The sequence below is a fragment of the Euprymna scolopes genome, chromosome 21, assembly GCF_053919585.1.
Source record: "Euprymna scolopes isolate OS-2025 chromosome 21, ASM5391958v1, whole genome shotgun sequence".
Classification (NCBI taxonomy): domain Eukaryota; kingdom Metazoa; phylum Mollusca; class Cephalopoda; order Sepiida; family Sepiolidae; genus Euprymna; species Euprymna scolopes.
Genome location: NC_136502.1, coordinates 48,533,643 through 48,560,037, shown reverse-complemented (window position 1 = coordinate 48,560,037; position 26,395 = coordinate 48,533,643). Strand labels below are relative to the sequence as shown.

The 26,395-nt window shown below is 42.7% G+C and overlaps 1 protein-coding gene across 1 annotated transcript; it reads left to right on the top strand.

Annotated features, from left to right (window-relative positions):
* Window positions 1-343: 343 nt before the first annotated feature.
* LOC145242249 (uncharacterized) lies at window positions 344-22,134 on the top strand. Its single transcript, XM_080105260.1, has 2 exons — window positions 344-641; window positions 19,755-22,134. The coding sequence occupies exon 2, from the start codon at window positions 19,764-19,766 to the stop codon at window positions 20,490-20,492; it is 729 nt and encodes a 242-aa protein (XP_079961386.1). The 5' UTR covers window positions 344-641; window positions 19,755-19,763; the 3' UTR covers window positions 20,493-22,134.
* The last annotated feature ends 4,261 nt before the right edge of the window (window positions 22,135-26,395 follow it).

Genomic DNA, 26,395 nt, shown 5'->3' with positions numbered 1-26,395 from the left:
TTTTCTTGTAAAAGACGGATTACGCAAGTTGAAATAACTCTTAGGTAATCAAAAACAAACAAAAAACATTATTTTATCACTTTGTTTTTCTTTTTTCTAAAACAAAATAATAATGGTCTTAACGGAGAAATCTCCGAAACTATTCAGTGTGTGTTTGATCCAATGAGACCCGTCTAAAATAAAGCTCATTTTATAAAACTGCTTAAACATTTGCCCCTGAAATTTTACATTTTTCCCCTTCTGCATTGATATTAGTTTAATTTGGATTTAAAATTATGGTATCACTCTGAAGATTTCTGTAAAAGATCAATCGGAAGGTGACGGTGATAGCCGGCCTTTCTTTAAAGGAGGGACAGATTGTCGTATGACACCGCCTGTCACCCTTCCTTTGTTACACTTTCTTCTTTGTTTTCCTCTTGTAAACAATTTTGTGAAATTATTATTATTTTTTTTAATTTGTACAAAACAATGTCAATGGTTTCCTTAGATAGGTTCTATCTATATGGACTTAATAGATTCGACCCTGAAAAATCCTGATACCGCAGAAAGACAGCAAGAACACATTTTTCAAAAAAAAAAAGTTAAAGTTCATTTGACAACCACTTTGTTGGTTTGTCTTTTGCTGATTTTTTTTTTTTAAGGTAAGAAAATGAATTAATAATTAAATTTAAAAAAAAATAATTAATGCCGATCATATTCATTCATTCATTTTTAGAGAAACTATTAAAAAAAAAAATCAAAATATTACTGGAGGCCATGATCATGGGTTTTTAATATTTATTATTGTTTTTATTATTATGTCCCTTTGGTTAGAATGTCTTTCTTTTGCTTAGATTTTTTAGTTTATGCTCAAATTTCCGATAAAATTGCATTTCTTGTCATTTAAAAAAAGATTATATATATATATATATATATATATATATATATATATATATGGGTACTTATGCAGAATAATACGGACCGTGCTATTTTTTTTTTTTTTTTTACATTTTCAATTTAAATTCAATTATAGTTTTGTTTATTAAATTGTTAGGTGAAAGTACAGAATAGTTACAAAGCGCCCCCCCCACACACACACCTTATGTTAAGGATGGGGGTTCTAAATAATAACGTTATTATTTCAGCACGGTCCGTATTCTACATAAATACTCAAAATTCTTATTTACTTTTTATAATTTTGGGAATCTTTCATCGTTTTAATTGCTGGCGGCCATGTTTTTTGTTTGTTTGTTTTTGGGTTTTGTTTTGTATTGTTTTTTCTTGCTTCCAAAATATAACATCATTTTATACAGTTCAGTTCACACCAAAAAATTTGAACATTTCAACCCTAAACGTAACCGATACTAGTCGATAATTACGTCGTTTCGCAAGCACGTAATTTTGTCGGATCATAGACTGTGAAGTAGTTTGTTTTTTTTTTAAATTGGCTGCTTATTCAGATGGGCACTTATGTCGAAAATTTCTCCGGTACCAAAGTAGAGGATAAATCAGAGTTGTGCCTGGTAAGGTTGTGAAATATTCCTAATCGCGAACCCTAGCTTTGTCAGGAGTCAAATAACACAAGACTATAAATCATAAACCTGTGCATCTGAACTCTTGTGCAGTTAACAAATAAGAAGGTTCTCTAGAAATAACTGTCATCCGAACTTCTCAAAGAGTCCCAAAAGGAGCAGGCGACCCCAAATAGCTCGATGTTGTAGGTAACGAAAGTACACTAAGGTATTTTCAAGCGGGCAAGATGTCCCCAAACGGACCCGCTGGAAGACTAAACTCGAAGATTGCCGCTCAAAGACAGATTCAAAGATTCTCGTTGGCAAGAAGCAATGCTCTTAAATGACAACTAATTGTCACATATGCAAATCACTTCAGCTAGCAGCAGGTATAAGCTACAGCCAAAACGTCACCAGGTCTTGCCAAGAACAAAGTGTACCTATTTACTATGCCTCCCCACGGGACAGAGTTAGACACCAGGGTCGTTTTTTAACGTGGAGAAAAGGTACAAAAATAAAAATTGTCTCAGTCGTGAAGGATTTCTCCTCCACCAAAAGAGAACAAGAAATAGAAGTGCAGCAGCATCTGAAGAACAGATGGTATTTATTTGCTCCCCCACCGAGCAAATTAGGCACAAGGCCGATTTTTAATGTGAGGAGTGAAGGGAGGGGGAAGGGGAAAAGGGGACCAGCTCCCGAGAGGTGGGAAATGGGAGCTGGTTAAAGGTCAGACATGTGGGGTTGCCCCCACATCTGGTCTTTGCTAATCATAGCTAGTCATAGCTTGCAGTATCTGCCGGAACAGATACTACACTTTGATCTTGTCCCGAGGGCCAAGTAAAGATGGTATTTATTTGCTCCCCCACCGAGCAAATTAGGCACAAGGCCGATTTTTAATGTGAGGAGTGAAGGGAGGGGGAAGGGAAAAATAGGGGACCAGCTCCCGAGAGGTGGGAAATGGAAGCTGGTTAAAGGTCAGGCATGTGGGGTTGCCCCCACATCTGGTCTTTGCTAGTCCTAGCTAGTCATAGCTTGCAGCATCTGAAGAACAGATGGTATTTATTTGCTCCCCCACTGAGCAAATTAGGCACAAGGCCGTTTTTAATGTGAGGTAAAAACCAGCTCCCCTAAAAGTAGGCAAAAAGGGGGCACTCTGGTTACCAAAAATAATAATTGTCCCAGTATAGAGGGTTTCCCCTCCATTGACTGGTACAAATTATCTTAAGTGCAGTATCTGCCGGAACAGATGGTATTTATTTGCTCCCCCACCGAACAAATTAGGCACAAGGCCGATTTTTAATGTGAGGAGTGAAGGGAGGGGGAAGGGAAAAAGGGGACCAGCTCCCGAGAGGTGGGAAATGGGAGCTGGTTAAAGGTCAGGCATGTGAGGTTGCCCCCACATCTGGTCTTTGCTAGTCATAGCTAGTCCTAGCTAGTCATAGCTTGCAGTATCTGCCGGAACAGATGGTATTTATTTGCTCCCCCACTGAGCAAATTAGGCACAAGGCCGTTTTTAATGTGAGGTAAAAACCAGCTCCCCTAAATGTAGGCAAAAAGGGGGCACTCTGGTTACCAAAAATAATAATTGTCCCAGTATAGAGGGTTTCCCCTCCATTGACTGGTACAAATTATCTTAAGTGCAGTATCTGCCGGAACAGATACTACACTTTGATCTTGTTTATATATTTTATTGAGAAAGAAAAAATTGAACATAAAAAACGTACAAAAAATTCAATTCAACAAAATTAGGCACAAGGCCCTACAAGAAATTGGGAGGGGGAGGGTACAGGGTCTTTTTGACTACGTAACAGATGAGACTTTGAAGTCTTACTCTTGACTGGCAACATTTACCAAAATACCTCAATCACTCTGTGGATCCTAATCTAACTAATAACCCCAGCGTTCAATGTAAAATTTAACTATGTACAATTTGTATATTCATTTCTGTATGTTGTGTGTGCATTTTTTTTTTTTTTTTTTTTTTTTTTTTTGTGTGTGTGTGTGTATGTGTAAGAAAATAAAGTTCGATTTCATTAGAAAGAGTTCTTGAATTAATTGGCATAAAATGTTCGTGGAGTGGGAAAAAACTAATGAAAATGTTCATTTCAAAAATAAGGAAAATCTACTAATGTGTTGTTAGTAAGACCCCCCCTGTACTATTCTATGTGGCTAGATCCCCCACTGTTTTCCGGGGAACCGAAAACAAGCAGAGCATCCCTAATGGGGTTTGGGGAAGTCGCCTTAATGGAGGTGGGAGAAAATAAAGCAACGGATGGAGGGGGTAGGAAGGTGACCTCTGAGTAGGGGGATGATCGGGGGCATCAGAAAATAAAGATGAAGAGCAGGGGGGGTTGGGCAGACTCAGAGGTTCTCTAATACCAAAAAATAAAATCAGGAACAGGATCTCATTTGTACCACCAGTCAAGAGTTACTTTACTGAACTTATAATGCTAACCTAGGCGGGATGGGTTCCGTAGGACCCAGCACCGCCCATGCCATGCCTAAGGAGGGAACACGTATTGAAACTTGGCTCCTCGACGGATGCACAAACTAGTGCTGTGCACCCACCTCTTGTCAAATTCCACTCTAGGCAACCTCTTCCAATCGCATCTGATCTTTACTTTAAGCAAATGTTTAAAGTAAATGATCAGATCCCGATCAGGAACAGATGTCCCTTCGTGGACCAACTTGAGGCGCGCGATCCAAATGGTCATGCGCGCTACTGCTAGGATCGCCAGGAAAACCAAACTTTCCTCCCTGGGGAACGGCGGCTCCATGTTGTACACAAAAGTTCCTACGTCGAGATCGAGCAGACACTCGGCATCGATGCGAGCTGTTACCCCCTCGACGTACCTTAATAGGGGCTGTATCCGGCTGCAACTAAAAAATGCGTGCTCGATTGTTTCGGGCTCGCGTTCGTCACAGCACGGACAGAAGCGGCTGGTATGTTCTTTATACCGGAAAAGTACGTCGAAGAGGGGCAGCGCATTTCGGACCAGTCGCCAAGTCAGGGAGAATTCCGAGTTATTCAGAATCTCCCGTCCCGGCGCCCAACGCCATTGAGAACGGACAACCTCCATCGACCATCCCATCCGCCTACAAAGTGGATCCTTCGCGGTCCCCTCCACTAAATCCCGATACAGTTTCTTCCTTGGCTGATCGAGGACATTGGTCCCCGGCAAAGCTCTAAGAGCGGTTCGGCATTCGGAGAAGAACTTGGACTCCCCCTTCGGTCTACGACGACCTTCTACCGAAGGGTTGGGTTTGAGGTTGGGAAACGAGTTCTCAACCACAGGGACCCAAGGAGCGTCTCCTTCAAGCGAACGACCCAGGAAAGCCAATCTCTCGGCGTTTCTATGACACAAGAGACTGGGCTGACCCAGGCCTCCCTCGCTCGGATTTTGAACACAGACCTCTCTGCAGACATAATGCTTACCCTCGTTCCACAAAAGTGAATCGAGGCGCCCTTGTAAGCGGGTTAGTCGTTCTGCAGGGAGAGGAAGTACAGACAAACGGTAAAGGATGAGCGGAAAGACGTATGTAGCACACGCCTCCGCCCGACCCTTCAAGGACAATTTCCTTCCAATCCAAGTCTTTACTGACGATTTGACCTTAGACTGTACTTCCGACCAATTCTTTTCCAGCTGAAGTCCCGGTCCAAACCAGACACCGAGAATGCGGACCGGTCCATCGGTCCAGCTGAAAATACCTGGAAGCGAGTTTACCCCGGTCCAGGCCCCCAACCGCAGGCCAACAGACTTGCTACGGTTGAAGATGGCCCCTGTTACTTCTTCGTATCGAGCGAGCGCCTCGACCACCGCTTGAACGTCCGTGAGGCAAGACACGAACACGGTGACGTCATCGGCGAACGCGGAAACCCTGGCTCGTGTGCCTCCAGGGAGAGCTATTCCGCGCAGGACTGGTGTAGCCGCCTCGTCCCTTAACTTGCGAAGGAGGGGTTCCAATGCCAGGACATACAACAGAGGCGACAGCGGACAACCCTGTCGCACCGACCGAGAGACAGCGAATGACTCCGACAGCTTACCGTTGATCTGCACCGCTACCGTCGGCCTGTCATACAGAACAAAGATCCACTTGCGGAAGTCCGGATTAAATCCGGCGGCCTCTAGCACAGATCCTAGGAACCGATGGTCGACCCTATCGAATGCCTTGGACTGATCCAAACTGATCAGCGCGGCTTCGGCGGCGTCTACTGTCCCCTCTATGATCGAGCGTATCAAGTGCAAATTGTCTTGAATCGATCTCCCCTTCACAGCATAAGTCTGGTCCGGTTCGATCAAGTCAGTGATGACAACCTGCAAGCGATTCGCAAGAATCTTTGCCAAAATCTTTAACTCTGTGTTTAGCAGAGTCAAGGGCCTAAAATCATCAAAGTTTTCCCTCCCACCATGCCGTTGACCTTTCCTCAGCAATGTGATCACACCTTTGGTCACCTGTCCAGGGATGGAACCCTGGGCAAACCAATGGTTGAACATATCCTTCAGAATAGGGACCAACATGGGCGACAGCCTCAAGTAAAACTCGTAGGGTAGACCATCAAGCCCCGGGGATTTGTTATAGCCGACCTGCTTCAACGCAGTAATGACCTCATGTTCAGTAATAAGACCATCACAGCTAGCCGCCCGAGCCGCCGTGAGGCGGGGCGAGTCAGCCAAATAGCTGCCAAACTCATCAACCCTGAGTCCGGGTAGTTGGGTGAAGCGCACCGATAGATGCTCCCGAAACCCCTCGCAGATCTCCCGAGTCGATACTAAGGGGTGTCCTTCCAGGTTATGTACTTTACGAATGTACCCATCCGAACCGCGCCTTAAAGCAGCCTTACGCTCAACAGCGTCAACATTCACAGCCTCGTTAGAAACTTTCTTTAACCTAGCCCTAACTACTTGACCTTCATACCGCTCGCTAGCCAAGCGGTTGAGATCTTGTTTAGCTAGTGCTAACTCTAGGGGGTCTCCCCCCTCCACCGCCCGGGTCAGCTTATCCTCTAAACGCTTCTTTGCCTTAGCCTTATCTATCGCGAGGCGTTGGCTATACTGGACAGAGAAGCGCCTAATTTTGGCCTTGAGACTAACCCACCACTTACTCCCTGTAACCGCCCCCACTAAAGCCCGCTGAATTAGCTCAGTGACCTTCAACCGGTAGTCCTCCAGCTCCAACAAGGTGCTGTTGAACTTCCAGTATCCGGCCAGTTTAGGCCTAGCGCTTAAGCTCAAACGGGCCATAACAAGTTTATGGTCCGAGTGTCCTAGCAAGTGGAACGTGGGGCAAGATAGGAAGTCTACATCGCCTCTTCTAACTAACATCCGATCCAAGTAAGTGCTTGGATGGGAAGGCACTACAGGATGCCACGTCCACATCTCCCGCCCTGGATGATCCAGACGAAATCTGTCGACGAGATCGCACGAGGCCATCAGGTCAGACAGACTGCTGTCACACCACGCCGACCCGCTAGTCCCCCCGACCTTATCTATTTTGGGATCAAGGATTGCATTCCAATCCCCCATTAAAACTAACCGTTCCGGATCCACTAAGAAGCCCTCCAACCGTCGAAAAAAGGTTGCCCTCTCTACAGCAGCATTGGGAGCATAAACAGCAACAATCCGAAAAACACTACAATTAACAGCAACATCAACAACAAGCGCCCGCCCGTCCTCGCCTGCGTGAACAACATTCACCGACGCTGACAGGGTGCGACTCACTAGCAAGGAGATTCCACGACTATAGGTATTGCCATATGCTGAGTAGACATCGTAATCGTTTACCAGCACCTGACAATCCCCGTCACAAACAAAGTGGGTCTCCTGGATAGCGGCAATATCTACCTTGAGGGACACCAAGTCTCTCACAACGCGCGAGGCCTTGCTTCGACACCTGATGCCCCTCACATTCAATGTAGCCAAGTTCAAAGACATGATCACTTACCTCAAGCACTGTCACAGACGGGTCTGAAATCCCAGGCAGTGAGGACATGGCAGGCCTGGCCAAGGCTGCCGGTAAGTAAATCCGATGAAGGTGATCCATCCTTGGCCACGCCCCCCACGTCCAGGGGGAAGGTTAGTTTGAGTGCCCTGTATAGCGATGGGTGTACATACATGGGGATTCTACCCTCACATTTAAAGAAAATGTTGGTCAGTGAAGGATGGTCCCTATCCACCAGCTGCTGGCCTGGGATCGCATTCTTCGCTGCCTTAATCATTGCCCACATTCCTCCAGTCCTAGCGTCCTTGTCGACCCTAACGAAAGTGGTCAACAAGGGAGCGTCCTTGAATTTAGTGGGGTCTGTTACTAGGTCTCCACCGACTTTTTCAAAGTTTTTAAGTTTATTGTACCGGACCTTCTGTTGTCCTTTAAGGTCCGGAGCCGGTTGGAGAGGGTCTGTTTCACAAATCCTGCTTCCTGGCAGGAAGGGGAGCTTTTTGGTCCGTTCAGTGCGGACTTTGGGAGTGGGGGAGGGGACCTCTTTTGGTTGATGGGGAGGCTGAGCGCTTGGGGAGGGGGTAGCCTGCTCGTTTTCTTCTTTTTGGCTCCTGTCACGGGATGAGGGGCGGGAAGAGTTTGTTGGGGCCTTTATAGGAGAGGGGGAAGGTTGTTCGGGTTGCTGGGGTGTTGGGATCACAGGGGGCTCATCCTGTGTTGTTGTTGCGAGGGAGTCCTTCTCAGTCTCAGTGGGGGTAGGAGGGTTTGCGCGTGTCTTGCGGCTTTTCCTCCTCCTGGCCCTCCTGATCTCTGTTGCGCTCAGGGCCATAGAGACTGTTGTTGTCTCTTCCTCTGCCTCTGACGCGGCCTCCTCCTCAGATTCTGGTAGTTTCCTCTTATTTGAGGAGGAGGGTGTCTGTGTGTCCATCTTCTCCGTCTCGCTCTTCGGTTGGTCTTGGTCTTGGGTGACTGTCTGCAAGAATGGCTGTTTGTTGGTCTTGCCTTTCTTTACGACTGTCACCCAGCCTGTCGGTGCCTCTGGAGGATTTGCGGCTGGCGCGGGAGCAGCGGCTTGATTTGTTGTCACGCTGGTTCCCGCCGCTTTTGTGGGCTTCTTCCCTCCATTCCTCTTCGGACAGTCCTTCGCCATATGCCCTTGTTGTGTGCACAGCCAGCAATGGGGCCTCCTCCCTTCCACTATAAGGGAGAGTGTCCACTCTCCGAACTTGAGTGTGGCTGGGATGGCGTAGAATCCAGCCTTGTCCAGGACCATCTGTACTTTGTAGTCCCCGGTCATGATGTTTCTTAATCCGCGGACCGGGGTGACTTCCTCTACGTCTCCATACTGGCTTAGGATAGCCCCCAGTTGTTTGGCCTCCATATAGCAGGGGACGTTAAGAGCAGAAACATTTGCTCTCCTCTTGTTCATATAGATGGGTTGGAGCTTTATGTTCCTGCTCTGATGGCAGGTCCTGGACAGCCTGACTGCGTCTTCGGAGGTGGGGAGCAGAACATCCCACTGCGCGTAACTCCTTCTACAGATGTAGTTGGCGGGAATGTTCTGTTCCAGCAACACGTTCATCATTGTGTCCTTGTTGACGCCCGTCAGACCCCTTGTCTTGGTGTCTGAAGTTATCAGCGAGAGCACTCTTTTCTCCAGAACTTCCACTTGACCCGGGAGGGGTTGGATGTTGTTCCCCTGGGTATACTCCTTGTAAGTGGAGTCGAAGAGTGCTCTGTAGTCTTCGGGCGTCAACTTCCCTTGCTGCTCTTTGGGGCCCCATGCCGGTTCTCCATCCTGGTGGGTGTCAGCTGGACTCGGGTTGGGGGGCGTAGCTGGTGTTGTGGGGCTCTCTATTGTCATGGGCATTTTTGGTTTCGGAACGGGGCCGTTACCAGGCAAAGTAGGCCATTGTGTCTTTGGCGTTGTTTCGTCCTGGCTTGGTTTGCTCTCCGGGCCGCTCCCCTTTCTTATTTTCTTCCTTTGCTGGGTGGCTGTCCCCTTGGGGGATGGAGGTGTCTCCCCTTCTGGTGCCGTGTTCCCAGCTGGAGCCTTGGTGGGTACTGTCAAGGGTGTCTCTCCTTCCAACTTGCTTTTGTTACCACTGGCTGGAGAGTCACCCCTTTTCCATATTTGGTCCTCTTGGGGAGTGTTGGGGGGCCAATCACTGTCTTCCCCGCCGAATAGTGAGCAGATGGAGGCTATTACGTCTTCATCCAGCGCCTCGGTTTGGTCCGCGGTGCTGTTTTCCTCCTTTTCTGTTGGGGAGTCGCCCTTTGGGGGAGCGGGGGATGGGTTCCCCGGTCTTCCTCCCTTGGTTCTGCCGTCCTGGGGTGCAGCTGGTTGGCTGGGTTCTGCACTTTCCCCAGCTAGTGACTTAACGGCAGCTTTTTCCGCTGGGTTGCCCTCGTGGGGAACGGTTGCAGGTGCTTTTCGGGGGGTCGCCGCGGGCTGCGGCCCTACCCTCCCGCTTTCTTCCAAGGTCGCCGCGCGCCGGGGCCCTACCTTGTTTCCTGGTGCCGTCTCGCCGGGAGATGCATCAGCTCCCTCACATAGGGAGTCGCTAGCAGTTGAGATGCTGCGCATTTGGGGTGACGTACCCCTCCTGCCTGGCATCGTGGCGGTTGCACTGGCCGCTGGCGCGGACCAAAGTGTAGTGGGGGAAAAGAAAACCCAGGGGAATGGAGGGGGAGGAGGGGGAGGAGCGGACTTTGAAGAAATTAGAGTTTTTGACTTCCCCTCACGGGGATGTCGGGTTAGCAGCTCAGATCCCCCCGCGAGGGGGGAGAGCAGAGAAGAAAGACGCAGTGGGTGCTAGCGGGTCAGAGTGCCGCGTCGCAATTAAGAGAGAGAGGGGATAGGCATCCCTGCCCACAGAGGGGAGCAGAAACGAAGCACCCGCCCTACCCCACGTCACCCTACCCACTAACTACCCCAACGGAAGCGAGAAAGAGAACCCTGTCTGCTCGATCCACTGGGAGAGCAGCGAAGATAGACAAAGTTTGGGCCTGGCAGGTCAGAGTGCTGCTCAGGCAATTAAGTGTTGAGAAATTAGACCATCCCAGTCTCGAGAAGTGAGACCGAAACGAAGAAAAAACAACATGCAAAAACAACAAATGAAAAAAGCAGGTCTCAACTACCAGCGATAGTGGTGTTGGTCCCGAGATTCCAGTCTCCCAAAAGAGGGGATCGGTTTCCGGGTCCAAGCTCCCACAAATGTGGAGTCGGTCCTCTAGGTCCTGACTCCCCAAAGGAGGGGGTCGGTCCTTGCTAACAAAAGTTAGTAAGAAAAAACACCTTAACCTAGCCCGAAAGCCCGGTGGTGGGTCAAGTTTAGTAACTGAGAGAACAGATACTACACTTTGATCTTGTTTATATATTTTATTGAGAAAGAAAAAATTGAACATAAAAAACGTACAAAAAATTCAATTCAACAAAATTAGGCACAAGGCCCTACAAGAAATTGGGAGGGGGAGGGTACAGGGTCTTTTTGACTACGTAACAGATGAGACTTTGAAGTCTTACTCTTGACTGGCAACATTTACCAAAATACCTCAATCACTCTGTGGATCCTAATCTAACTAATAACCCCAGCGTTCAATGTAAAATTTAACTATGTACAATTTGTATATTCATTTCTGTATGTTGTGTGTGCATTTTTTTTTTTTTTTTTTTTTTTTTTGTGTGTGTATGTGTGAGAAAATAAAGTTCGATTTCATTAGAAAGAGTTCTTGAATTAATTGGCATAAAATGTTCGTGGAGTGGGAAAAAACTAATGAAAGTGTTCATTTCAAAAATAAAGAAAAAACTACTAATGTGTTGTTAGTAAGACCCCCCTGTACTATTCTATGTGGCTAGATCCCCCACTGTTTTCCGGGGAACCGAAAACAAGCAGAGCATCCCTAATGGGGTTTGGGGAAGTCGCCTTAATGGAGGTGGGAAAAATAAAGCAACGGATGGAGGGGGTAGGAAGGTGACCTCTGAGTGGGGGGGTGACCGGGGGCATCAGAAAATAAAGATGAGGAGCAGGGGGGGTTGGGCAGACTCAGAGGTTCTCTAATACCAAAAAATAAAATCAGGAACAGGATCTCATTTGTACCACCAGTCAAGAGTTACTTTACTGAACTTATAATGCTAACCTAGGCGGGATGGGTTCCGTAGGACCCAGCACCGCCCATGCCATGCCTAAGGAGGGAACACGTATTGAAACTTGGCTCCTCGACGGATGCACAAACTAGTGCTGTGCACCCACCTCTTGTCAAATACCACTCTAGGCAACCTCTTCCAATCGCATCTGATCTTTACTTTAAGCAAATGTTTAAAGTAAACGATCAGATCCCGATCAGGAACAGATGTCCCTTCGTGGACCAACTTGAGGCGCGTGATCCAAATGGTCATGCGCGCTACTGCTAGGATCGCCAGGAAAACCAAACTTTCCTCCCTGGGGAACGGCGGCTCCATGTTGTACACAAAAGTTCCTACGTCGAGATCGAGCAGACACTCGGCATCGATGCGAGCTGTTACCCCCTCGACGTACCTTAATAGGGGCTGTATCCGGCTGCAACTAAAAAACGCGTGCTCGATTGTTTCGGGCTCGCGTTCGTCACAGCACAGACAGAAGTGGCTGGTATGTTCTTTATACCGGAAAAGTACGTCGAAGAGGGGCAGCGCATTTCGGACCAGTCGCCAAGTCAGGGAGAATTCCGAGTTATTCAGAATCTCCCGTCCCGGCGCCCAACGCCATTGAGAACGGACAACCTCCATCGACCATCCCATCCGCCTACAAAGTGGATCCTTCGCGGTCCCCTCCACTAAATCCCGATACAGTTTCTTCCTTGGCTGATCGAGGACATTGGTCCCCGGCAAAGCTCTAAGAGCGGTTCGGCATTCGGAGAAGAACTTGGACTCCCCCTTCGGTCTACGACGACCTTCTACCGAAGGGTTGGGTTTGAGATTGGGAAACGAGTTCTCAACTACAGGGACCCAAGGAGCGTCTCCTTCAAGCGAACGACCCAGGAAAGCCAATCTCTCGGCGTTTCTATGACACAAGAGACTGGGCTGACCCAGGCCTCCCTCGCTCGGATTTTGAACACAGACCTCTCTGCAGACATAATGCTTACCCTCGTTCCACAAAAGTGAATCGAGGCGCCCTTGTAAGCGGGTTAGTCGTTCTGCAGGGAGAGGAAGTACAGACAAACGGTAAAGGATGAGCGGAAAGACGTATGTAGCACACGCCTCCGCCCGACCCTTCAAGGACAATTTCCTTCCAATCCAAGTCTTTACTGACGATTTGACCTTAGACTGTACTTCCGACCAATTCTTTTCCAGCTGAAGTCCCGGTCCAAACCAGACACCGAGAATGCGGACCGGTCCATCGGTCCAGCTGAAAATACCTGGAAGCGAGTTTACCCCGGTCCAGGCCCCCAACCGCAGGCCAACAGACTTGCTACGGTTGAAGATGGCCCCTGTTACTTCTTCGTATCGAGCGAGCGCCTCGACCACCGCTTGAACGTCCGTGAGGCAAGACACGAACACGGTGACGTCATCGGCGAACGCGGAAACCCTGGCTCGTGTGCCTCCAGGGAGAGCTATTCCGCGCAGGACTGGTGTAGCCGCCTCGTCCCTTAACTTGCGAAGGAGGGGTTCCAACGCCAGGACATACAACAGAGGCGACAGCGGACAACCCTGTCGCACCGACCGAGAGACAGCGAATGACTCCGACAGCTTACCGTTGATCTGCACCGCTACCGCTACCGTCGGCCTGTCATACAGAACAAAGATCCACTTGACACTTTGATCTTGTCCCGAAGGCCAAGTAAAGATCCTCCTCAGACCTCCAACCTTCTCAAGTGAATGGAGTTGTTTAAATTATTTTTCTCACACTTATGGCAGCATTTAAATTTCAAATTAAAGAAAATACAGAAATATCAATGTGCTTGTTAAGATATAGACCACAAACCGATGTTTTTTAAATATATCGTTGTAAGCAAAAACAATATTACGTACGGTACTCATGCACTTATTGATCTGTGCTGAAATAATAACGTTATTATTAAAAAAAAAAAAAAAAAAAAAAAACATTCTTAACATGGGGGGGGGGGTTTTGTACCTATTCTTTACTTTAACCTTAAAATTTAATATAAAAAAAACATAAAAAAAATAAAACATTAATTAAACTTGGAAATACGATTTTAAAAAAATAGCGCGGATCATAAAGTGCATAAGCACCTTAAGTACTTAATTATCATGTCGAAAATAGTAATATATCCAAAAATTACGAAAATATATCGATTAGAACAATTGCTATTGTAAAAAAAAAAAAAAAGGTTTTATTTTACTTTAAGGCCCGTCTCACGTTCGTATAAAAAAAATATTTTTTGTAGATTTAGGTGTACTTTAAAAGAATATGGTAACAGTTTTTGTCATAAATTTACCGTTTACATGGTATTAACCCCTAAACCCTGAGACTATTTTCTGCCATTTTACAGCCTTCGTTAACGCTACGTGCGAGCACGTGATAGCATAAACGAAGGCTGTTAACTGTGCATTTGCACGTACACTCGTGTACCAAACTGCCTTCTCACATAGTAGCGTAGTAATCTTTGGCAAACAATTTGAAATTAGATGAAAAACAAGTAGTTTTCCAAATATTAAGCCATGTAATTCTATATGTTATCAGTGGTGGCCATTTCTGTACGCACCAACACGCACATATTTTTGATGAACTAATATATATATATATATATATATATATATATATATATATATATGATTTTCAGAATGTGAGAGATTGTATATAATAAATTCTACAGCCAAACAACGTTGCAGCTCACAAGAGCCAATACAGTCAACAAACCGGAAGTTCAAGACTCGAGCCTCACCCTCATTTGGGCTCATCAGCTAGATACATCCGAACTCAGGACTCGAAACCTGAGCTTCTTGCATGTGAGTCAAGCACTCTATCAAACGCCCCGCACACAAGAAATTCTATTAACCAACACAGATCAAGCAAACTGTGGCAAAATCCGACTGAAATGGACCTATTTCATTTCGACAAGGGATGCGGTCATCCAACCAGCTAATAACCCCAAGCCGATGTCTCACAAGTAGAAGTGTCAACTCGAAAGGCCGATGCCATCAAGCAATGCTAACCTAGCGGGCAATTAATGATAGGATTTTCAGAATGGGAGAGATTGTATATAATAAATTCCGAGTTGAAACTCCTACTTGTGAGACATCGGCTTGGGGTAATTAGCTGGTTGGATGACCACGTCCCTTGTCGAGACGAAGTAGGTTCATTTCACAGTCGGATTTCAGCGCGGTTTGCTTGATTTGTGTTGGTTAATAGAATTTCTTGTGTGCGGGGCCTTTGCTCAGTTGGTAGAGTGCTTGACTCACATGCAAGAGTCTCGGGTTTTGAGTCCTGAGTTCGGATGTGACTAGCTGATGAGTCCAAATGAGGGCGAGGCTTGAGTTTTGGACTTCTGGTTCGTTAACTGTCATGGCTCTTGTGGGCTGCGACGTTGTTTGGCTGTGGAATTTACTATATATATATATATATATATATATATATGTGTGTGTGTGTGTTTTTCTTCACTTTCAGACTCTTTTTTACTGAAAGTTTAAATCTATAAATAGTTACAGTTTTATTATTACTTGACCTCTGACCCACTCCCACATTTTTACCAGCAGTGTAAGATTTTTCTTAAACTAACATCAAAATTAACAAGTGAAGCATGCATGGTCCCCCGTGAGTGCACAGCGAAACGAGGCATAAAATAAAGATAATCAAAAGAATCATTTTTGGCATTGGAATATATACACAAACTTTTCCGATTCCGATACCTTCAAAGATCCTGATTTTTTTCTGATTCCTGATTCTGATTAATCGGTCCATCACTGATATATATATATACTAGCTGTACCCTGCCACGCGTTGCAGTGGCTCAATTTGGTGTAATGGAAAAATTTAATAAAAGAGAAAATGCATGTTTCTTATATTAGTACAGCAATCCACTGCAAAAAGTGAAAAAGAAGGCGAAACTGAAAAAAATGGTACTCTTGCAGAATTTGATCTGGATCCTCAAGAGTTTCTGTCAATCATTCATGTTTTGGACTTGACCAACAATCAGTGGATGAAGCCGAACGTAGCAAAAATGTTGAAACGTTAAATGCTTTTTTTTTTTTTTTTTTTTAAATGTGATTTAGTAATTAATATTTGGTTGATGGTGGGGGGAGGGGGGTTACTATACACAGATTCGAAAAAGTCGTCCAAAAACAAATAAATGAAAGCAAAGGTAAGGTAATTTACGTTTCTACCTAATTGGATAATTGTTTAGTGTTTTTATGTAATGTAAAATGTTTAATTGGCTCAAAAAACAGAAATGGTCGCGAATTTTGTTGAATACGTTAAGTTTGGGAAAGTAAGTTGAAAACTAAAAACTATACAAAACAGTGTCTGAAACTCACCGAACATATGTTACCATGACATAGGCTGGCATAATCGGTAGGTTTCTGACAGTATTTTGTATAGTTTTTTTTAGTTTTAACTCACTTTCTCTAACTTAAAGTAATCAACAGTGTCCACCACCATTTGTAGCTTTCAAATACACCAATAAACACTGTTTTTCGAGCCGACTAAACGTTACATTAAATGAAAAGGGTTTATATTACTAAACACAGATACAAAGAAGTTGTCAAAAAATAAATATATAACAAATAAATGTTATCAAAGGCAAGAAAAGTAAGTGTTCTACCTAACTGGATAAGATTTTAGTGTTTTTATGTAATGTATAATCGGTTCAAAAACATTCAATATTTATCGGTATATCTGAAAAATACAAATGGCGGCAGACTGTATCGAACACGTTAAGTTTGGGGAAATTTGGGGAAAATGAGTTTAAACTAAAAAACTATACAAAATACTGTTAGGAACTCACTCAATATATGTTACCATGATGTAGGCTGGCATATAATCGGTGGTTTTAAACTTTTGCTCGATACAGGTGACGACTTTTAAAAATCCCTTTTAGTGATTACCTGGTTTGAGGATATTTGTACAACTAAACGGCAAATCTGCTCAAAAAAATCCGGTATTATTTTACTTTAAGGCCCATTTCACGTTCATATATAACGAAATATTTTATTGTAGATTTCGGTGTGCTAAAAACGAATCTGCAAACCGTTTACGTAGCAAAAAAAAAGTTTTCATGACATTCATGAAATTACTTTTTCGAAAAGTGGGTGATCACTTTTCAATTAAATTTAAGTTAGAATGAGCACCCACTTTCTGGCCACCTGAGTGAGGGGCATTTTTCTGTTTCTTGGCTAAAAAGTTTTTTGTTTGATTTCTTTTGCATGGGAATAACCCCTGAACTCTGGGACTATTTTCCATTTAACAGCCGTAGCCTTCGTTTACGCTATGCGTAAGCATAAACGAAAGCTGTTTAGCCAATAAACATGGGAAAAAATCCCCCCTCTCTCAGGTGGCTAGAAAGTGGGTGCTCATTTTAAGTTAAATTTACATGGAAAAGTGATCGTCACTTTTTCGAAAAAGTAATTTCTTCATATCATAAAAACTATTTTTTTGCGACGGAAACGGTTTGCAGATTCGTTTTTAGCACACCAAAATCTACAAAAAAAATGTTGTTATTTACGAACGTGAGACGCACAGCCCTTAATGGAAAATTATATAAAAAATCCGGGGGAAAATAGTTTTCAATAAAAACAGCAAATGAATTCGATAGAAAAAAAAATGGATGCTATTTTTTTTTTTTCTTTCTGTGTGTTTCTTGGCTAAAAAGTCTTTTTGTTTGATTTCTTTTGCATGGTATTAACCCCTGAACTCTGGGACTATTTTCCATTTCACAGACGTAGCCTTTGTTTATGCTATGCGTGAGCATAAACGAAAACTGTTAAATATGCATTCGCGTACCAAACTGCCTTGTCAAAAAAACCTTTAAGCCAATAAACACGAAAATAAATGCCCCTTCCTCAGGTGGCCAGAAAGTGGGTGCTCATTTTAAGTTAAATTTAGATGGAAAAGTGATCACCCACTTTTCGGAAAAAAAAAATTTCTTCAGATCATGAAAACTATTTTGGTACTCCTTGGGCGTTGAGTTCCATGGCGACCCGCAGAATTATTTAATGGTCGTTCCCTTAGTACACCCCTAGTCAAGGCTTACTCATGCGCACGTAACATTTTTTATTTATTTACTTACGTGGTGGAGTTTCTATACTGATAGGTTTTTTGAAATTTTTTCACTGGATTATTATTGATTGAACACTAACCAGATTATGAAAAAAAATTGAAAAAAAAAAAAAATCATTTCAACATTTGAAAGGGGTACTCACTTTTTAGTTACCACGTTCTGGTAAATCGGTCACTTTTTATGTATTTATTTTTTTTTTTTCTAAATACGGAAGTGTCTTCGGGAGATATAAAATGGTCGCATGTTGACGAAGCAATGTATCGGGAGGTGTACGGGATTAAAAATTATTGGTAAATTTTTAGATTAGGTCCACCTCCTCAATTTTCTTTTAAATGACGACTTGAAATGGTTTTCGACTATGCTGAATACGAAAATCGCATCGAAATTTTGCAGAAATAAGTAGTTATCAAGATATAAAAAGTTGTATTATGCATTGTAATCTTTGGCGGCCATCTTTTTTACGTGTGTGTATTTGTTTATGGCGCGTGTGCACGTAAAAAGATGGCCGCCGAAGAATACAATGCATAATACAACTATTTATTTCCGCAAAATTTCAATGCAATTTGCGTGTTCAGCATACTCGGAAACCCATAAATGTCGTCATTGAAAGGAAAATTGTGGAGGTGGACCTAATCTAAAAAAATACCAAATTATTAAACATTTCTCCAGCATGTTAGTGAAATTTATAATACTTTAAAAAAATTAAAAAGAAACAAAACAAAAGTTTTGAAAAAAACTCACCTTTCACAAAAACAATTTAAAAAAAAAAAACACAAACTGACTAAATAAGTAAAAAAAATAAAATAATTAAAAATCTTGAAACTTTATTTTCATGAAAACAATAAAAAAAAGTCCTGTTCTCTCTTTTTTTTTTTTCTTTGAGAAACAAATATATTTCTGACTTACAAATGCGGTAGAGACTCATTATTTTTACTTTCTATGGTTTTGATATACCGCGTTTTTATTGCTTACAAAATGGGTGACTGATTTATCAGAACGTTGTAACTAAAAAGTGAGCACCACTTTCAAATGTCGAAATAAGGATTTCTTTTTTACATTTTTTTTTTTTTAATAATCTGTTTAATTAGTGTCCAATCAATAATAATCCAGTGAAAAAAAATTCCAAAAACCTATAAGTATAGAAATTAAGCATGGGAGTAACAACAACGTCGCTTTTCGCACTTTTACAAACATTTTTTAAAAAAAGTAACTAAACCATTTATTGATAATTTGTCACGTGTACAAACATTTATTTATTTACGTAGGCTTAACTCCTTTCATGGATAAGAAAAGTTTTACTCTTTAAGAATAATAAAAGGAAAAAGTTACTGAACATTTATAAAAGGACTTCTTTTCATGAAAGCCAGAGGAATAGTTGGCCGAAAATTTGTGAAACAACAACTAATAAAGATGAGAATAATAGTCCGCAATAAATAAAAATGGTGCTAATGCAGAGAGCGATCCGCGCTATTTTTTAAATCATATTTCCACATTTAAATAACGTTTTATGATGTTTTTTTTTTTTTTTATTCAATTGTAAGGTTAAAGTACAGAATAGGTACAAAACATCCTTACCTCCCCATGTTAAGAATGACTTTTTAAATAATAACATTATTTCAGCACGGATCACTCTCTGCATGAGTAATTTTATATAGAAAAACAAAAAAAAAACCTCAAAAGCAAGCAACAAACTTTTTTTTTTTTTTGCCTTATATAATAAAGAAAAGATGTGTAAATTAAAAAATTTGGAAGATAAACAAATGAAATATGTTTTTTTTTTTTTTTTTTGTTTTTTTTTTTTTTACTTATCGAGTTAACAGAAAATGAAACCTTTCGTCAATTCGTGGCTGTGAAATGAATCGAACCGGAAGTTCAGTTTTATCAACAGAACAGATTCGCAGAAATGATTAAATAAATATATTTATTTTATTTAATATTTTAATTTTAATTAGGTAAATTTATTTTAATAACATAAAAACATACCTCGACTCTAAAAATGGGTTGTCTGAAAATTTCAAATAAATCGGTAACGTATAAACATGGTTTTATTTGTTTAGAACGAACCAACTTTACATTTTTATATATATAGATATATACGTTCTTCTTTAATTTCAGATTCTTCCAATGGAGCTGAGCAGCATGACGATAATCGACGGCAAAAAATACTACCAGTGCGAGGTGTGTGGATTCACAGTGATCCGAAAGTCGAAACTCGAACAGCATCTGAGGACGCACACCGGGGAGAAGCCTTTTCACTGCATTGAGTGTGGGGCAGCATTCTCACAGAGTTCGACGTTGAAAAAACATGTCTATACGCACACGGGCGAAAAGCCGTTTGCGTGCGAGCTTTGCGGGACGAGCTTCTCACAGAGTTCGACGCTGAAAAAGCATGTTCTTACACATACTGGCGAAAGACCATTTGACTGCGAGATCTGCTGCTCGAAATTCTCGCGCAGCTCGACGCTCAAACGTCACATGCTCATCCACACGGGTGAGAAGCCATACCAGTGCGTGATATGCGGCACGTGCTTCTCGCAGAGTTCAAATCTCAAGCAGCACACGATCACACACACGGGGGAAAAGGAGTATCATTGCGGCGTGTGTGGACTCGACTTTGCCCTCGGCTCGCACCTCAAAAAACACATGAGGACTCATACTGGGGAAAAGCCATTCCTCTGCGAGATTTGTGGGGCGAAATATTGCCGAAGTTCGACGTTTAAGGAACACATGTTGACCCACACTGGGGAGAAACCGTTTAACTGTGAGATTTGCGATGCCTGCTTCGGCAAGAACTCGCACCTCAAGCAACACATGTTGGTGCACACCGAAGGGAACCTTTATAATCCATGCTAGTAGCAGGTCGCAATTCGAACGAGAAAAGAGAAAAAAGAAAAGTAACATTCCTTGATATGTGAAGTTATTATTATATGAATTTTTGAAATGAGAATTGCTTTTTCGCATTATTTCAATTGGGGTCGGAGGTGGAAAACTAGAACTATAAATGAAAAAAGAAAAAAAAGAATGAAAAGGAGTGTTTCACATCCAGTACGATGCTCTATCCCCAGCTTGTACAAACTGATGAGAAAAATTACAAAAACGAAAGAACGGAACCTTTATTCGTGCTAGTAGACTCAGACAGAACAGGTTGCAATTGAAACAAGAAAAAAAATAAAAAGTAGCATTCCTCGATAAATATGTGAAGCTATTATATTATAAATTTTTTAGATAAGAATTGATTATTAGCATTACTTCGATTGAGATCAGAGGTGTAAAACTACAGCTTTACGAACTAATTTAATATGAGATACCAAGAACTCGCACCTCAAACAACGCATGCTGGTGCACACCGAAAAGAAACTGGAATCTTAAGAAGATCTCCATCATTCCAGTTATTATAAGAGTAACTGGACTTATGAAAAAAAATTTCAAAAACTAACTGGCAAATATACCTGGTGAACCAAGTGCAAGAGAGATTCAAACAATTGCACTTAAAGAGACAGTTAGAATCTTAAAAATATCTCTCGGTTGGAATATATATGTTGGCGGGTGAATATTTGGCATCTGGTAGGATGTCCCATCTTCAGCTTGAATAAGCTAATAAGAAAATTTGAAAAAAATGGGCACCTTTATCCGTGGTAGTAGACACTGAGAGAACAGGTCGCAATTCAAACGAGAAAAGAAAAAAAGTAACATTTTTTCAATAAATCTGAAGCTCTTATGAGTTTTTGAGATGAGAATTTTTTTTCTATTATTTCGATTGGAGCCGGAGGTGCTAAACTATAGCTTTACAAATGAGATACCAAGAACTTGCACCTCAAACAACAAGTACTAGTGCATACCAAAGGGAATGTTTGGCATCCAGTAGCATGCTCCATCCCTACTTGGACAAACTGATAAGAAAAATAACAACCAAAAAAAGGGAAACGTTTCTGGATTTTTGAGATGAGGATTGGTTATTCGTATTATTTGGATTCATCGGACTATTGTTCTCATCTTGAGTGTGATTTTCACAACTCGATAGACGTCCTAAGTAATTGTATTTTTCGGTCGTCCACACTGAAAATTGACCGAAAAATACAATTGCAAATTACTTAGGACCTCTATCCAGTCAGGGCTGACGGAATGAGATCATGCTACTCCCTGTGAAGTAAATAAAGGGTTCCATTCGAAATTCCGTCCAAATTCCCGAATTTAACAGTGACATTCCCGAGTTCACAAGATACACCTGAAAAAGACCGAAATATGAAAATGACACTCAAGATGAGAACAGTAGTCCAATTAATCCGAATAATACTAATTCCTCGATAAGTATCTGAAGTTATTATGAATTTTTTAGATGAGAAGTGCTTATGCGCATTATTTTGTGCAATGCGAAATGATGTCATTGGTAGGGAAAAAGACACTATAAAAATGATCAAGAGAGAGACGTCACAGCCGTAACGAGAAGTCACGTGTGGCAGGAGATTGAGGAAATAAATGCTGTTGTTATGAAAAAGTGAGTTTGATTTATTTTTTTGTTACAACGTAGACTGCTACAACGTGTGGGTCCCATGTGTAATTGTATACAATTGTACACTTGGAGAGAACAGGTCACAATTTGAATGAGAAAAGAAAAAATAGGAAAGAAACATTTCTCGATAAGTATGTGAAGATATTAGGCTTCTGAATTTTTGAGATAAGAATTGCTTAGTTGTTTTATTTCCATCTGGGTTGGTTGTTTATGTTTTACGGCATATTTAAAAAAAAATTTTTTTTTTTATTACATTTTCACCCCAAACAAGGCACATTGCCACTTTGTTGTAGGGGGCTACTATCAGGGACATAAGCATCAGGGGTACTGTGTAGGAAGTTGGGCAGCAAGATGTCGGTTGCACTTAAACTTCTGCATGTCAGTACAGTTGGGGAAGCAGGGGCCCAGAAGGGAATTCCAAAGTCTAGTTGTTTTGCGTAAGAAACTACTGGAGTAGAAGGCTCTCTTACATCTAGGGATCTCTACTGTGACGGGGTGGGATTTAGCTGCTTGTCAGGTTTGTCGGGGGTATTTACGTCGAGGGGGCACAAGTGCTTGCAGTTCGTCAGAGCATTCACCGTTAAAGTACTTGTAGAACAGGCAGAGGGATGCAACATTTTTTTTTTTTTTTTTCAATTTTCACCCCAAACAAGGCACAGTGCCACTTTGAAACAGGGGGCTACTATTAGGGAATTAATTAGCGGGGTAATTATGAGGGGAGAAGAGTAGAAAGATGTTTGTTAACATTACACTTGAACTTCTGCATATCATTGCAGTTGGGAAAGCAGAATCCCGGAAGGGAATTCCAAAGACCCGCAGTTCTGGGGAAGAAACTATTGGAGTAAAAGGCTTTCTTGCACCTAGGGATCTCTACTGTAAAGGGATGAGACTTAGTAGCTTGTCGGGTTTGTCGGGGGTAGTTACGTTGGGGAGGTACAAGTGTTTGCAGTTCGTCAGAGCATTCACCGTTAAAGTATTTGTAGAACAGGCAGAGGGATGCAACATCTCGTCGATGGGACAGAGGTTGAAGCCTAGATGACAGTTCAGGACCTATCAGGTTGGCGACTCTTTTTTGAACCCTGTCCAGGAGCGAGAGACAAGCAGCAGATGCACCAGCCCAGATGTGACAACAGTACTCCATACATGGGCGAATGGTTGCCTTATAGAGGTATAGGATACTGGCAGGCGTAAGTAGTTTTCTAGCACGGTAGAGGGAGCCAACCTTCCTTGCAGTAGCCTTGGCAATGCTCTCAATGTATCTATTCCAGTTCATATTCCCTGTAAACGTTAGGCCGAGGAGTTTAAAAGAAGCACTTTCAGGCAATGTGTTCTTGGCCATTGCTATTGGTGGTAGAGAAGGTTTCTTGTAGTTATTGAAGGAAACAAGCTTAGTCTTAGCAGCATTGAATGTGACCAACCATTTTTGTCCCCATTCCACTACGGATTGGAGGTCGTCCTCTAGTGTTTCTGCCATTTCCTTGGATATGTGTTCATTTGTTTTCCCCTCATATCTGTTATAGAGAGTGGTGTCATCGGCAAATATACCCATCTCTGAAACAATATTATCAGGAAGGTCGTTTATGAATATCAGGAATAATAGAGGTCCAAGGATAGACCCCTGAGGTACTCCCGCATTTATGTCATATTGTTTGGATGTATGTCCGTCGAGGACAACTTTGATTTTTCTATTACTTAAGAAGGATTTAATTACATTATGAATTCTTCCAGTGATTCCATATGATCTAATTTTCCTTAGAAGACCATCGTGCCATACCCTGTCAAAAGCCTTAGATATATCAAGGGCCACCGCTCTACCCTCCCCTGTTTTATCCAATGAACGGTATATACGTTCAGAAAATACAGTTAAGATATCTGCTGTTGAACGGGCTTGCCTGAATCCATATTGTTTGTCAGTCAGGAGTTTAGCAGCTGTTAGGTGCTGGACTAGGGCTTGATTAACTAAGGACTCAAATATTTTGGCGAAAAGTGGGAGGAGGCTAATGGGGCGATAATTTAGTGGGTCAGTTCTTTCACCAGAATTCTTGAAGACTGGTACCACAGAGGCGGTTTTCCAGCAGTCGGGAAAACAAGATTCGTTAAGGCATTTATTGTAAAGTTTGGACAGAACTGGAGCAACCTCGGCAGAGCATTTTTTTAATAGCACAGCCGGGATGAGATCTGGTCCACATGCTTTTGAGGTGTCTAGGTTTTTTATAATAGCATGTACCTGAGAAGGGGTGATTTTCAAATCGTCAAGTGTGGCGTCTATTCGCAGAGGAAAATCAGGGAGTGAGTGGTGTACCGAGTTCAGTGTGGAGTTTGAGGCAAACCGACTGGCAAGCAGATTAGCCTTGTCAGTTGCCGTGCAAGCAACCTCATGATTGTTTGTTAGTGGGGGAATAATTGACTGTCCATTATTAACTACGCTGTTGTAGATTTTCCAAAAATCCCGGGTTCCTAATTTCTGTGCTTCGATGCGCTTTCTGGTGGTTTCAGAGTAATCTGTCTTAGCTGTGTCTATCACTCTCTTACAATTATTTCTAGCTTCTATAAACTTCTGTTTATTTGAGCTGGACTTATGTCGGTTGAATCTGCGGAACGCATGCTGCCTTTGACAAATGGCAGCTGCACAAGCAGAAGTAAACCATTGGGGAGAGTGGGGCTTGCTATAGTATTTCCGTGATGTGACAGAGGCTGAAGTTTAACTGACAGTTCAGGACCTATCAAATTGGCGACTCTCTTTTGAACCTTGTCTAGGAGCGAGAGACTAGTGGCAGATGCACCAGCCCAACCCTTTTCAGGTTATTTAATGCCGAATCCAGTGATTTTGAAGAACAATTTTTTAATAGAATATTTTTGGTTTTTTTCAAGTCGGTTACTATTAAACCCATAGTTGGGATCCTAACAGGTACTACCACTGCGGGTCAGAGTGGACCTGGGAGCAACGGCCATTAAAGAGTGGCTCCACACTCCCCAAAGCCCGCAAGCTGGGGCCTCACCATCGGATATAGTTTAAGGTCATATCCAGGACCATTGGAGTCGGAGGTGTAAAGCTACAGCTTTACAAACTAATGTAATACGAGATGCCAAAATACAAAATGTTTTCACAAACGTTGGTGATAATTTTTACACTTGTTATCTTTTATCTCCAGTTCACACTCGTTTATTAAAAACCAGCGGGGGTATCCGGCGTTGCCTGGGAGAGGTGGGGGGGGGCGGTGTAAAATAACAGTAGAAAGTCCGATTGGAGAGAGATGTTAAAAAAAAAAATGGTAGTAGTGGGAGGGGAGGTACTCGGCATTGCCCGCCGGGTGTGTGTAGGTGATGTAGTAAGAGACCCCAGGTGGAGAGAGGTGGGTGTTAAAAAAAAAGTCGTAGTAGCGGAGTGGGGAGATGGAATGAAAACAACAGTTGGAAAACAGGGTGGAGATATTAAAAAGTACAAGTGGTAGGCAGGCAGGCTCGAGCCCATGACGCAAAGGTGGAAAGAAATGTGAAAGAAAATCTGACGTCTTACCGATGCTCCATAACGCGACTGGAAGTTGAAAGAGCTCAAATTAAGTGTAGTCAATCAGAAAACAAAGATGACTTGCAGAAATAGCATCAGAAAATCCAACCCCTCCCCGCAGAAAACTGCCGAGTTGAGGATGAAGGAATTAATGTTTTGGGCCAATTTTTCAATATTTGTTGTTCGAAGGGTCAAGCTTAAAAATGGTGTTTTGTTAGGATCCGTCGCCTCAGTCAAAAGTTTTTGGCAGACATACAAACACACACATTTATATATTAGACTAGCCTGGGTGCCCGGCGTTGCCTGGGTGTTTACAGGTGTTTGTTGAGAAAAAAAAAAGTGGTAGAAGGCAGGCTCGAACCCGTACCATGAAGGAGGAAAAAAATGAATTTTTTTATATTTGTCGTCTGAAGAGTCAAGCTTCAAAATGATACTGATCTTGTGAAAATCTGTCATCTCTGTCAAAGTTTTAGGCAGACATACAAACATACGTACATACATACATTTAAACAGACAGGTGAGATTTATATTATAGTCTAGCGGCTGCACCGCATCGGCACACACAACACCAAGTCAAACACAAAACTGAGTATACTCAACATTGTCTTACGATCTTGTGAACTCAGAGTATGGGAAATTCCCATATGCACAAAACAGAATCACCGACAAACAAAAATATCTTAACTAAGGGTAAGGATAATGAGTAAACGTTGGATAAAATGATGGTTAAAATTATTA